The 13,281-nt window shown below is 37.6% G+C and overlaps 1 protein-coding gene across 1 annotated transcript in view; it reads left to right on the plus strand.

Annotated features, from left to right (window-relative positions):
* The window catches only part of ATP8A1 (ATPase phospholipid transporting 8A1), a 297,433-nt gene that overhangs the window by 63,198 nt on the left and 220,954 nt on the right, over positions 1-13,281 (plus strand). The window contains exon 6 of the mRNA XM_036763200.1: positions 11,549-11,589. Coding sequence (XP_036619095.1) covers positions 11,549-11,589 — 41 coding nt within the window. The remainder of the gene's footprint in view (positions 1-11,548; positions 11,590-13,281) is intronic.

Raw genomic sequence — 13,281 nt, forward strand, 5'->3', positions numbered from 1 at the left:
TTTTAATTTCTTTTTGAATATTACCGCTTCTAAAAAAATGATCCTAGATATTTATCTCTTCTGAGCTCTAGAGGTTCTTAGCCTGCTACTCTCCTTCTCACCTCTCTATCCCATCCCCCTGTTTGGCTGTGATTTCTCCATCTGCCCAGACACCCAATCGCCAACTTGCCTAAGGGCTATTTAAAGTTGGTATTTCCATGACTCAGGGAGTCAAAAGTTGAAAGAAGATAAGGTGTACTTTCAGATACATACTAGATTTTTGTGTTTCTAAACCACTGAAGAACGCAAAGATTTACATGAATTAGAATGGTTGCGAATGTATACTTTTTGAATTGTTTCACTAGCTCTAGTTGTATGTGTAAAGAATGAAGAAGGCCCTTTTCATGATTGAAAAGTCTTTCTTTTCCCTCTTCAATATTGTTTTGCCTTCATTGTTGAGACTGAGCCAAAAGAGAATTTTAAAAGGTGAGGTAAAATAAGGTGATTAAACTAACAGGACACACTAATATAACACATTTCAAAAAATAACACTTATCCCATGATGCTTGATTTTATGTTCCTGTGTGAATTTCATATCTCTAAGTATTAAGTGGCAGGCCAGAAAATTGAGAAAATAAAGAGAGAAAGACAGAACATTGGGTTAATACCTGGGTACACAGTTCTCAGGAAGGAAGAGGTGTTTATTTGTGGGGAGACATTCCCTAGGTTTTCATTTTTGTGCTGTAAGTGAAACCTGCACACTGTGTGGTTATGGGAATACCAAGTAAAGTCATTAAGGAAATTTAGAGATCTATAACTCACCATTATAGAGCACTTTCAGATTTTCAAAACATTTTATATACATAGTCCTGTTTTATGTTTACAATAGTCCTTTAAACTAGAAGCTATTCTTATGCCCCTTTTAGAGATAAAGAAACTGAGACTCAGAGATTAAGTGATTTGCCCATGGTCAACAGAATTTGAACCCAGGTCTATGTGAGTCCAAGTCCAGTATTCTGTTTACAGGACCACAATGCGCATTCAGTATAGGTTAAAATTGATTATATTACAGTGATTACTTTATTTAACCACCTTTGTCCTTGTTTCTTTTCCAAACCAAATAACCCTTGCTCTTCTCACCTTTAATGTTGAAGTCAAACCTGGTAGCCTGGTAGAAATCCATAAACCATCCTTTTCTTCTCTCTGCTTCAGAGAAACCCAAACAAACAGCATCACCATGTTTCTTGGATATCACAAAGTCAGTTTTAGGTTCAAAAATTAAAATACTTGGCAATACTTGTGCTTTTTTCCCCTACCACATTTTTCCAACCATGAATGCTCAGTTCAGCACATTTATTTGAGTACCCTTTATGTCAATGACACTATTAGGCATGTTGGGGAATACAGTGATAAATGAGATGCAGGTCCAGACTTCAAAAAGATAAGACAGCTATACAGATATCTCTTTCTATAGTGAATTGTACTTAAACTTCATAAGGAAGGTGTGGACTAAGGACTATGACATTATAGAGGAAGGAGACATTACACCAATCTGGGGAGATGCAAGGAGGCTTCGTTGACTAGTTGTTGTTTGAACTTGGCTTTTAAAGATTGGTAAGATTTTAGTGGGTCACAATGTGTGTGGGAAGAGGAAGGAAGTTTGGTTGGGACAAGAGAAATGAAGTCATGGGACATATCACCCCACGTGGTACAACTTTTCCTCCACCAGCTCTTCCCAGGATTCTAGTCATTGGAATCACCCACTGGTCATTCTGGTACCCAACATGTCTCTTCTCCTTTCTGAGTTGCTCCTGCTAACCAGCTTAGGTTGTAAGAGATGATGCAGCCATTTTTCTTCTCCCTAAAGATAACCCTATTGTTTCTTTATTTATTTTAAGGGTTCGCACAATTTTGGGAACCCTATCCTGGGGAGATAATAACAGATTTGTGGGGAATCTTCTAAGCTTACAATGGATTTAAAAATGAATGCCGGTCCTATAAATTCAGTGCTCTTCTTGGCTGCCTTATTTTTTTTTGCTAAGTCTTCTACTTGTTTAGAGATTATAGCTTGTTTAACTGATAAATTCAACTGGACAGACTAATTTATGGTTCAGATTTTAACCTTCAGCTTCCTCCAGCTCCAGTTACCTGGAGTCTAGTCTTGGAGTATGGGGCAGGGACTTCTCTCCTGTCACTCTCATGGATTTGAAGATATTTCTGTATCTCCCCTCCCCTTTTTCCAACTTAGCTTCCATATGAGATGATTTGTTCTCTTAAATGAAGTCATTGGCCTTATGGCATGATACTGCTTTCAATTATTTAAAAAGATGGTTAGTGAACATCTAGAAAAAGAATCAATGAGCATAACCTCATCAGAGTGGTCACTGATGGTTTGATGTCGACTGGAAAGAGGTCCCCAGTGGAGTACCTCTTCGTGTTGGTGCTATTTAATAGTTTCATCAATTTTGAGAAAATCCAAGAAATGGCATGCTTATTTGTAAGTATAAAAAATTAACAGGGCCAACTAACATATCATACAGATTAAAGTTTCAAAAAGATCTTGACAAACTAAAACACTGTGTGAAATCTAGTAAGATAAAATTTAGTAGGAATTAAAGTTATATAATTGGTTCAAACAGTCAACTGGACAAATGAAATGGGGGATGTCTTGCTAGAAGGTGATTGATCTGAAAAAAAACCTGTGTTTTATTATACCACTCGCTTAGTATGGGTCAACAATGTAATGTGATAGCCAAGAAAACGAACGTAATCAGAGGCAACAGTGAGAAAGGCAAGATTAGGAGGCGAGTAGCCCTCTCATACTTAGCCTTGGTCAGACCAATTTTGGAGTATTGTATTTGGTTCCAGGAACCATACTTTCAGATGGACATTGTTAAGCTGGCCAGTGTCCAGGGGAGAGCATCCAGGATGTTGAAGGCCTTGGGTACATGCTGTTTACAAAGATTGGTTGAAGGGTCTGGGAATATGGAGCTTCACAAATAAAGACTTGTCCTTAGGTACTCGAACAGCTGTCACTTGAGGGGGAGCAATTAGATTGTTCTTAGTCTCACATTATAGAATTAGTAGCAATGGACAAAAATGATAAAGATGCTAATTTAAGCTTAAGTAAGCAAATGCTTCCAAACAATTAGAACTGTCCTAAAGAGCAGTGGGTTTTCTTGAGAGAAAGTAGGTTCCACTTCACTGGAAGTTTCCAAGCAAAAGCTACCTTTTGAATACGTATGGATTTGGACTAAATGATCTCTGAGGTCCTTTCCAACTCTGAGTTTTGGGAGATTATGGAGATCATGATTCTTGAAGCTCTGGAAGATCTTTCCCTGGAACAGTCCTCTCTAGTCTTTGGTTGTTAAATCGAATTTGTATATTTTGCATGATATTTCTCTATTCCAAGGAAGAGCTCTCATTCTTGGAGGTTGTTTCTTCCACCTACTGTACTAGATTCACATTAAAATCCTGTAATTTGAAGTAATGAGTCTGTAAAATGTAAATGCCTTGAGGCTAGGAACTACTTTGTGTTTGTTTTTCTTTGTTGGTGTTGTATCCCCAGTACCTAAGCATAGTGGTCTGCATATAGCAGGTAGGTTATAACATATAGTGTTTGTTAAATTGGATTGAGTTGACTTCTCCTATACTGTTCCCAGCAAAAGGTCTCCTTGACACTAATGGATTCACCCAGTTCTGACCCTCTTCCCCCTAGTGTCCTGCCTCTAAATCTTTCCTCATTGGCTTTTTTGAGAAGATGATCTTAGGGCCAATGGACATTTGACAACTGTTCTTTCTTTGTCTGATGGCTCTAACTACTTGCCTACTCTCAGTGTGGATGCATGTGGCTCATGAGAACTCTTAATTCCCTACCCCTGTCCCAGCAGGTATAATAGTATACTAAAATCTGTCAGCAATGAGGGTGCCTTCCTTCTGAGATAATCTCTGATTTATTCTGTATAGTTCATGTTTATACTTAGTGAGATCATTGAGGGCGGGGATCATTTTACCTTTCTTTGTCTTCCCAGCACTTAATCGAAATGCTTTGCTTAATAAATGCTTGTTGACTTGTTATTAGCCTGATGCCCATTTCCTGACATGCTCCCCTAGGCATGAAAAATGAAGAATAAGCTCAGCTGGAGCAATAAGTCCTATAGGCTAGATCTGTTCCCAGTTTTCTTCTAACAATTCTGGTGTTCATTTCCTTCTTGCTCATTGAACCCTTTCCATGTTGAAGAATATTTACTTAGATTCAAATGGTAGGAAGGGTAAGAGAACTAAGGGAAGTTCTGCTTTCTCTCTGTTATCTACTAATATTTAAACATCTTTCTCAAGCACTGACCTTGGTCTTTTTGCTGTTCAGTAATTTTGGTCATGTCTGACTCATCGTGACCCTATTGGGGGTTTTCACAGCAGGGATACTGGTCTGGTTTGCCATTTCCTTCTCCAGCTCATTTTACAGTTGTGGAAACTGAGGCAGAGTTAAATGACTTGCCCAGGGTCACACAGTTAGTAAGTGTCTGAGGCAAGATTTGAACTCAGGAAGATGAGTCTTCCTGACTCCAGGCCTGGCACTCTCTCCACTACACAATCTATACCTAAAAAAAAAACTTAAAACAAAAAGTTATTCATAGACAGTGGCTTTCTCCCTCCCAAAAAACTTCAAGGCTCTAATCTTGTTGACTTGTTACTTGTTCTTACTTGTTACTTGCCATTCATTTGTAGTCATCCTTAGTTATTTATTCCTACTCATTATTTTCATACTTCACCTTTAAAATCTGAGCTCATTTTAGAGATCCTTTTGCATTTCTATCATTCTTAAGGGTTTTTAACACAAGGTCACTAAAGTTGTTTTTGTTGTTGTTTTTAAACAGATAACTATATTTCAAAATAACTAGTTTACTTTGTAATCCAATGTATTTTGTAAGTACTTAAAAAGATTTTTCTGAGAAGTGGTTTATAGATGGAGAATACAACACAAAAATAATTTTAGAATCCCATCTTTTTCCTCATCTTCAAGATCATTCTGTTGTCAGTTTTGTATCTGAGAACCTCCCATCTCTCTTGTGTTATCTTTTTTTTTTATTAGTTTCTGATCCTGGCATCAAGCCTATCGTTTTGAACTCACCTCCAAATTCTTTAAACAAATATCAAACATTGTGGCATGAGGAGGTAAGAATGGAATTATGGGTGTGGAGTCTTGAATCAAATGACCTGTCATTCTTGAAAGCCTTACTGTGTACATATCAGATCAAATGAAAAAATACATGTAAAAACATTTGATTATCTTAATGTACTATATAAATGGCAGCTAGTATTATTTCTACATGATTTTCTTTACTGGAGCTCAAGAAACAAATTAGAATTAAGAAGACTTAGTCATTGCTCTTAAGGCATTCCCAATATAAGACCATCAATAATAAAAATGTAATAGGTGTGTGCAACAATATACAGGATGTCTCATAAGCTAGTGCAGTTTTAATTCAATTTAATTAATTTAAATCTTCGTATTTAAGTGTTAACAGCTTAAAACTCTGCTAAGATTTTTGGGACATCCTGTATAGCTATATATGAGACAGGACATATGGACACATATTTTGTAGTGGGCAGAACTTTCATCCTTCTTTTCATTGCTTAATTGAAAGAAAAGTTTTCATGGATGGGAAGTAATGAGAAAAGTGGAGAATGTAGTGTGTGGACAGTCCAAGAACCATATGGACAGAGTGATAGGACTAGATGATAACAAAGATGGTTATGGGAGAATGAGGTCAAATCATAGACAGTGACTGAGCTAAGAGAATGAGGGAAGTGACCACAGGACCAGATTTGAGGGAAGAAAAGAGAGAGGAGGAGCAGGAGTAGAAAAAAATTTCCATCTATGAATCAAAGCAGTACTGTAGGAACTGTGAATTATTGGTTCTTGCAGTTGCATCTGAGAGATTTGCCATAACATGTTATTCCCCAATTTGTGTGTGTGCTGATAAACAACATCAAGGTGACCATACTTCAGGTGCGTCTAAGTTTAAGTTCCAAAGCCACAAAAGAGTTATCTGTCTCATTCCTCAGATCTACAGGGTCTTCTTAAAGTCTGGACACATAGGCAAAAATGCACATTTTCAAGAAATGAATGAAATTTTCACCATTTTAATAGAAATATTAACAAATAACATCTTCAATTCATTTGTGATGCAAAGGTTGATGCGTTTTGCAAGATTTGCATGAACTTGATGCAGTAACTCCACATTGCTGTCAGTTGCCTATGTGTCCAGACTTCAGGAACACCCTGTAGAACTGGAAGGGACCTTAGTGATCATTTAATCTAGACCATTTATTTTAAAAATGAGGAAATTGAGTCCTAGATAGGTTAAATGACTTGCCCAAAGTCACACAGTTTTCAAAACCTGTTGGGCCTCTGACTCTAGATACCCCATTCTTTTCACTGCCCCATATTGTGTCCTTGTAATATAAGGGGTTCCTATAATGACACTGCAAGGTGATATCACACACCAGCTTATCCATCTGGCATGTCACCTCACCCTCATACTTCCATGCTGAAACTGGCCTTAGCAAAGAAGTGTAGCACAAACCCAAGAAATAGTTCTAGTGGCAGTATCATGCTTATCTATCTTTTATATAAACTACTCAATGTTATGTGTACATCTGTTGTTTTTAGTGTGAAAGCTACAGGGAGGCGGGGTAGTGGGTGGCACTTATGTGCCTAGGATATGCCTAGAATCACAAAATTGTAGATCCAGACATGGAAGGGACCCCAGAAACTATCTAGTGCAATAGCCCATCCATCTACTCCCATCTCTATCCCCACCCCTTTTACAGATCAGGAAACAGAGGGCTTGGGAGATTGTGACTTACCTATGATTACACAAGTCGCAAGTGTCATAGCTAAGATTTGAACCCAGGTCCTCTGATTCCAGAGCCAATGTTCTTTCTACTATACCACCCTGTCTTTCCTTAATATGAATTTCAATATTTAAAAGATTGGGCTCTCCCTATGCAGCTTACTACTCATCTACAACTCGGTATAGTGTCTTTAATAGTCCTTGTAGCCAAATTACTCACAGCCTCTCCGAATCTCGCTAGGCGAATCTTTAAATAAGAGAAACAGTATTTCACCAGGTCTACAATCTAAGCTTTTCCAGCTTGATTGTACTTTCCAGGCAGAGAGGCCAAAATGGCAGCTGGAAAGCAGGGACTTGTGTGAGCTCCCATTCAGGTCCCTCCAAAAACCTGTGACAAATGGCTCTGAACAAATTCTACAACTGCAGAACTCACGAAATAGCAGAGGGTAGCAAGGCTCCAGCCCAGGACAGCCTGGATTTTCGCAGGGTAAGGTCCATGGCACGGACCTGGGAGTGGAGCAGAGCAGAGCCCAGCGTGGGCTGCATGGACCAACCAGACTGGGAGCCAGGCAGAACAGGCCCTAGCACCATGAATCAGTGAGCTGTGGCAGTTACCAGACTTCTCAACCCACAAACACCAAAGACAACAGAGAAGGTTAGTGAGAAAAGCTGCTGGGACAGAGTGAAAGGAGTTGGCAGTTCGGCTACCACCCCAGGTGGTGGAGGTGGTGCAGCTACAGAACTACAGCTGCAGTTGCTTCCAGGCCCTAGACCCCAGGCCCACCTGGTGCAAGGAATTAAGTGGCAGATTAGAGCAGGAGTGCAGAGTCAGCTTAGATCTGAGTCCAATCCAGGTTGGCGGTTCTTGGGGGACAAGGAGTGCTGGTGTGGCAGAGCTTGCTGTGTAGCTCTGAAAACAACAGTGCAGCCCCTCAAGCTTGGGACAAAGTACTCTCTACAAGCAGTCATACCCTGCTGAAAAACTCAAGGGTCAAGTAAGTTGCCTGGGAACATGGCCAGGCAGCAAAAACACACCCAGATTCAGACTCAGACTTTGGAATCTTTCTTTGGTGACAGAGAAGACCAAAACATACAGCCAGAAGAAGTCAACAAAGTCAAAGAGCCTACATCAAAAGCCTCCAAGAAAAACATGAACTGGTCTCAGGCCATGGAAGAGCTCAAAAAGGATTTGGAAAAACAAGTTAGAGAAGTAGAGGAAAAATTGGGAAGAGAAATGAGAGTGATGCAAGAAAACCATGAAAAACAAGTCAATGACTGGCTAAAGGAGACCCAAAAAATACTGAAGAAAATAACACCTTAAAAAATAGACTAACTCAAATGGCAAAAGAGCTCCAAAAAGCCAATGAGGAGAAGAATGCCTTGAAAGGCAGAATTAGCCAAATGGAAAAGGAGGTCCAAAAGACCACTGAAGAAAATACTACCTTAAAAATTAGATTGGAGCAAGTGGAAGCTAGTAACTTTATGAGAAATCAAGATATTATAAAACAGAACCAAAGGAATGAAAAAATGGAAAATAATGTGAAATATCTCATTCGAAAAACCACTGACCTGGAAAATAGATCCAGAAGAGATAACTTAAAAATTATTGGACTACCTGAAAGCCATGATCAAAAAAAGAGCCTAGATATCATCTTTCAAGAAATTATCAAGGAGAACTGCCTTGATATTCTAGAGCCAGAGGGTAAAATAGAAATTGAAAGAATACACCAATCGCCTCCTGAAAAAGATCCCAAAAAGAAAACTCCTAGGAATATTGTTGCCAAATTCCAGAGCTCCCAGATTAAGGAGAAAATATTGCAAGCAGCCAGAAAGAAATAATTTGAGTATTGTGGAAACATAATCAGGATAATACAAGATCTAGCAGCTTCTATATTAAGGGATTGAAGGGCTTGGAATATGATATTCTGGAGGTCAATGGAACTAGGATTAAAACCAAGAATCATCTACCGAGCAAAACTGAGTATAATGCTCCAAGGCGAAACATGGATTTTCAATAAAATGGAGGACTTTCAAGCTTTCTCAGCGAAAAGACCAGAGCTGAATAGAACATTTGACTTTTGAACACAAGAATCAAGAAAAGCATGAAAAGGTAAACAAGAAAGAGAACTAAAGTTGAACTGTTTTGTTTACATTCCTACATGGAAAGGTGATGTGTGTAATTCATGAGACCTTTCTCAGTATTAGGGTAGTTGAATGGAATATACATATATATAGACAGAGGGCACAGGGTGAGTTGAATATGAAGGGATGGTATCTAAAAAAATAAAATCAAATTAAGGGATGAGAGAGGAATATATTGAGAGAGGGAGAAAGGGAGAGATAGAATGGGGTAAATTATCTCGCATAAAAGTGGCAAGAAAAAGCAGTTTTGTAGAAAGGGAAGAGGGGGCAGGTGAGGGGGAATGGGTGACTCTTGCTCTCATCGGAATTGACCTGAGGAGGGAATACCATATATACTCAATTGGATATCTTACCCTACAGGAAAGAAGGAGGAAGGAGATAAAAGGGGGGAATGATAGAAGGGAGGGAAGATAGGGGGAGGAGGTAATCAAAAGCAAACACTTTTGAAAAGGGACAGGGTCAAGGGAGAAAATTGAATAAAGGAGGATAGGATAGGAAGGAGCAAAATATAGTTAGTCTTTCACAACATGAGTATCGTGGAAGAGTTTTTCATAGTGATACACATGGAGCCTATGTTGAATTGCTTGCCTTCTTAGGAAGAGGGGGTTGGGGAGGGAAGTGGGGAGAGAATTTGGAACTCAAAGTTTTAAAAGCAGATGTTCAAAAAAAAAGTTTTTGCATGCAACTAGGAAATAAGATATACAGGCAATGGGGCATAGAAATCTATCTTGCCCTGCAGGAAAGTAAGGGAAAAGGGGATGGGGGGAAGTGGGGTGACAGAAGGGAGGGCTGACTTGGGAACGGGGCAACCAGAGTATTTGCCATCTTGGAGTGGAAGGGAGGGTATAAATGGGGAGAAAATTTGTAATTCAAACTCTCGTGAAAATCAGTGCTGAAACCAAATGTTAAATAGATTATACTTTCCAGAGCTTTCACTACACTGGAATGATATTCTAAAGTCTAGTATCACCTCTGTGCCATGTTGAAGCATCACGAGTAAGACGTGAGTGGAGGATGTGTCTATTAGCACATAGAAATGTTCGTTGATGAGTATATAGGAAAAAAATATCAAATTATATAGCAAAAAAAATTCAGTAAAAATTATATAGTAAAAATTGTACAGTAAAAACAACAAAACCTGCCAGATTTTTTTTGTTTACATAATATTAAGAGGGTTTAAAACTAAAGAAATGGATCAATGGAAACTAGAACCTAAAACCTTGCACCAAAGGCATGGTAGCATTTTTCATGTAGAGAGAAAAAGCACCATTCAAGTCCTGCAGCAGCTGCAGAAGTATGAAATGCAATGCATTGTAGACTTCTTTTTCCTTCTATTTAAAATTCATCTATGCATAACAAGAACCTGTTATTTAGCAACAGTCTAACCTCAAATGCAGCTAATCTGAGGGGACAGCTGTAGTACAATTTGTATATTTTTGTTTATGGAAACTATGACTCAATTCTTCTAGGGACAAAGTTAAAGGGAATGGAGAAGCTCTTTATGAGATATCTCAAAGAGTTCCAGACCATGTTTATTTGTGTTAAATTCTGCCCAGTATGCTAGAGGGTATCCATCAATAATTCAACTGTAGTTTGGATGCTTGCCTTCCACCAGTGCTGCTACCATGAAAAATTAAAGCTATCTAGACTTGTGTTTCCAAAATGAACTTGGCAAAATTCATCTGTTAAGTACCTGTTCTCATGTTGGAAATATTTGTTAAATATTTTCTTTAAATTAGGATTTTATTACAAAGGATAACCATATTATAATTTTAAATAACGTAGGCTCTTAGAACAAAATATGCAGTATGATGCCTTTCATGCCCATCAATGAAACCACTCCATTGATGGTTGGATGATTAATTATCTGCTAATTAATAACATACTCACAGGTGTAACCACCTGTAGCTATATGGTGATGGCAAAATTGGGGACAACTGGAGTGGTTTGCCATTTTCTTCTGAAGTTCATTCTATAGATGATGAAACTGAGGCAAACAAGGTTAAATGACATGCTCACATTAAGTGGTCATACAACTAATAAGTATGTGAGGCCAGATTTGAACTGAGGAAGATGCATCTCCCTGACTCTAGACCTGGCACTCTGTCCACTGAGCCACCTAGCTGTACTCCCCTCTCCCACCAAATTATCCTACAGCAATCAGTGATGAGCCTCTTCAGGTAGCTAGATGAACAGCAGATATACAGCCCATCAGCCAGCTTGTACTTGATGCTGTTACAATTTGGTAGGATCTTTCAAAGCTTGTACCTCTCTAGCATAAGCTTTAAGAACTTACCATACTTTTCATGCCATGGTAAAACAGTGAAGTATGACTCTTATGGAGGCGTGGCTGTATATGGGATTCAAAATTGACATGTACTGTCATTTCCTATTCATTATGTTACTTTAAAATACATTTGTCCTCCAAATAAAATTTTTAACCTTTTAAAATCTATATTACATATTTTTTAAAGAAAGTAATCGCCTAAAATTACCATCCTATGAGAAGTTTGCTTTTGATGGTAGGAAATTTTATCAAGATATGTTGTCATGATTTTTTTTTTCAGTTTTGAGAAATGGTGCTTGGGAAATTGTTCACTGGGAAAAGGTAAGTGTTAGTTTTTATCTTGCTCCATTAGATAACTACTTTGAGGTGGTGTTATTATATTGTCCTGTTCATAATACCATTAGCTAGCTAATGTAAGAAATTATGTAGCATTCTGCTAATATGAAATGGAATTTAATGGTGACCATACATAAATATTGTGGTATATGTACCATTATAGTGGTTTGTATATTCAATATGATGGTATATATAGTATAGTAATGTACATTTAATGCTTCTACAGTATGCTAGGATATATATTATTAAAATCATTTTAAAAGTTTCTTTTAACACCACAGTGTACTTTCAATACTATTTTCGTAGGTTTTATTTAACCATGAATTATTTTGTTTAATTTTTTTTAAACCATTTGCTGGCCAAGTAAAAGAAGCCGTTTTAAAGACAATGTAAAGAAAAAAAAAGAATGTTTCAAATTTGTGATTTTAAGGTGCATAAGCTACAAAAACCCCAGTCTCATAAAATATCTACCCTTTAAATATAACTACTACTTTGCTAGGGAATAAGTTGCTTCCCTTCAGTCAGATAATTTACTCTTAAGGTATGTCATGCAGCTGTTAATGATTCAGAGCCATAATTTACGAAACAGTGCCCAAGCATTCAGCCTGCCGTGTTTTCTCATTTAAAATGCAAAAGTCCATCTTATATTTTGGATATGCAGTCAAATCCCAATATCCAGTATTGGATCACCTTACCAGTGAACCCAATTGAGAAAGAATCGTAGGCAGTGAACTCTGATTCCTGACCTGGAGAAGAATATTTCCAGGAGAATAGAAGTGTTTTGCTTTGTTTTGGTTTTTTTTTGCCAGAGTCTTTTGCAAGCCAGTGTCCCCCATCTGATTTGGGACCATGTCTCTGAATGGTTTCAAATTCTTAAAATTAATGCATATTAATGCTGCTTACAAATTATTGAGCGTTGACTATGTTAGCAGTAATTTTAATTGTGTAAAGACAAGTAGAGTTTTATGTATCTCACTTTACAACTCTTAAAAATTTAAGTTCTCCTGTCCTTGTTCTTTGATTTAAGCATGTCAAAAAAGAAAAAAATAAATCCCTGAATTACTTAATGCTATAAAGCTGACTTCCTTTGCACAGGAGCAAAGGAGGGGGACAAAAGAACATATTATAAGCAAAGGCAGTTGCTTTGAAAGTTTTTGGCTGGAGCTTTAACCTTTAAATATTTTAGGAAAAAATATTAGCTATATGTAAATGCAAGTGGGTTTCCCACTCGAGTATTTTCTTCAGTATTTTCTGCATGGTTTAACAGAAATTCCTAAATGAATAAGTATACTCGAAGAGATAAATAGATGCAGAGTGTTTGGAAATTCAGTGTTTTCTGCTAGAAATTTAACCCTTTGTCATCTCAGAGAAACAATGTGAAAAAGAGGAAAAAGTTCCTGGAAAAGCATGAATTCCCAGTAATTTAAGGTCTCATAAAACGGGGGGAAACACATAGCTTTGATTTAAAACTTAGAACCTTTTATTTGTGTCACTAGAGACTCCTGGTGGTGGTTCCTTTCTGTTTGAGATAATTACTACATTGAGAAAGATCTTGAGAACTCTCAAACTTTCACTTTTTTTTTCTCCTTAAGTAGTAATTGTGGTGATAATTCTTTCAAGAAAGCCAAGTACAGATTTTATTTGAACTAGTGAATTTGTTTGTTATTTAATACAATT

The sequence above is a fragment of the Trichosurus vulpecula genome, chromosome 6, assembly GCF_011100635.1.
Source record: "Trichosurus vulpecula isolate mTriVul1 chromosome 6, mTriVul1.pri, whole genome shotgun sequence".
Taxonomy (NCBI): Eukaryota; Metazoa; Chordata; class Mammalia; order Diprotodontia; family Phalangeridae; genus Trichosurus; species Trichosurus vulpecula.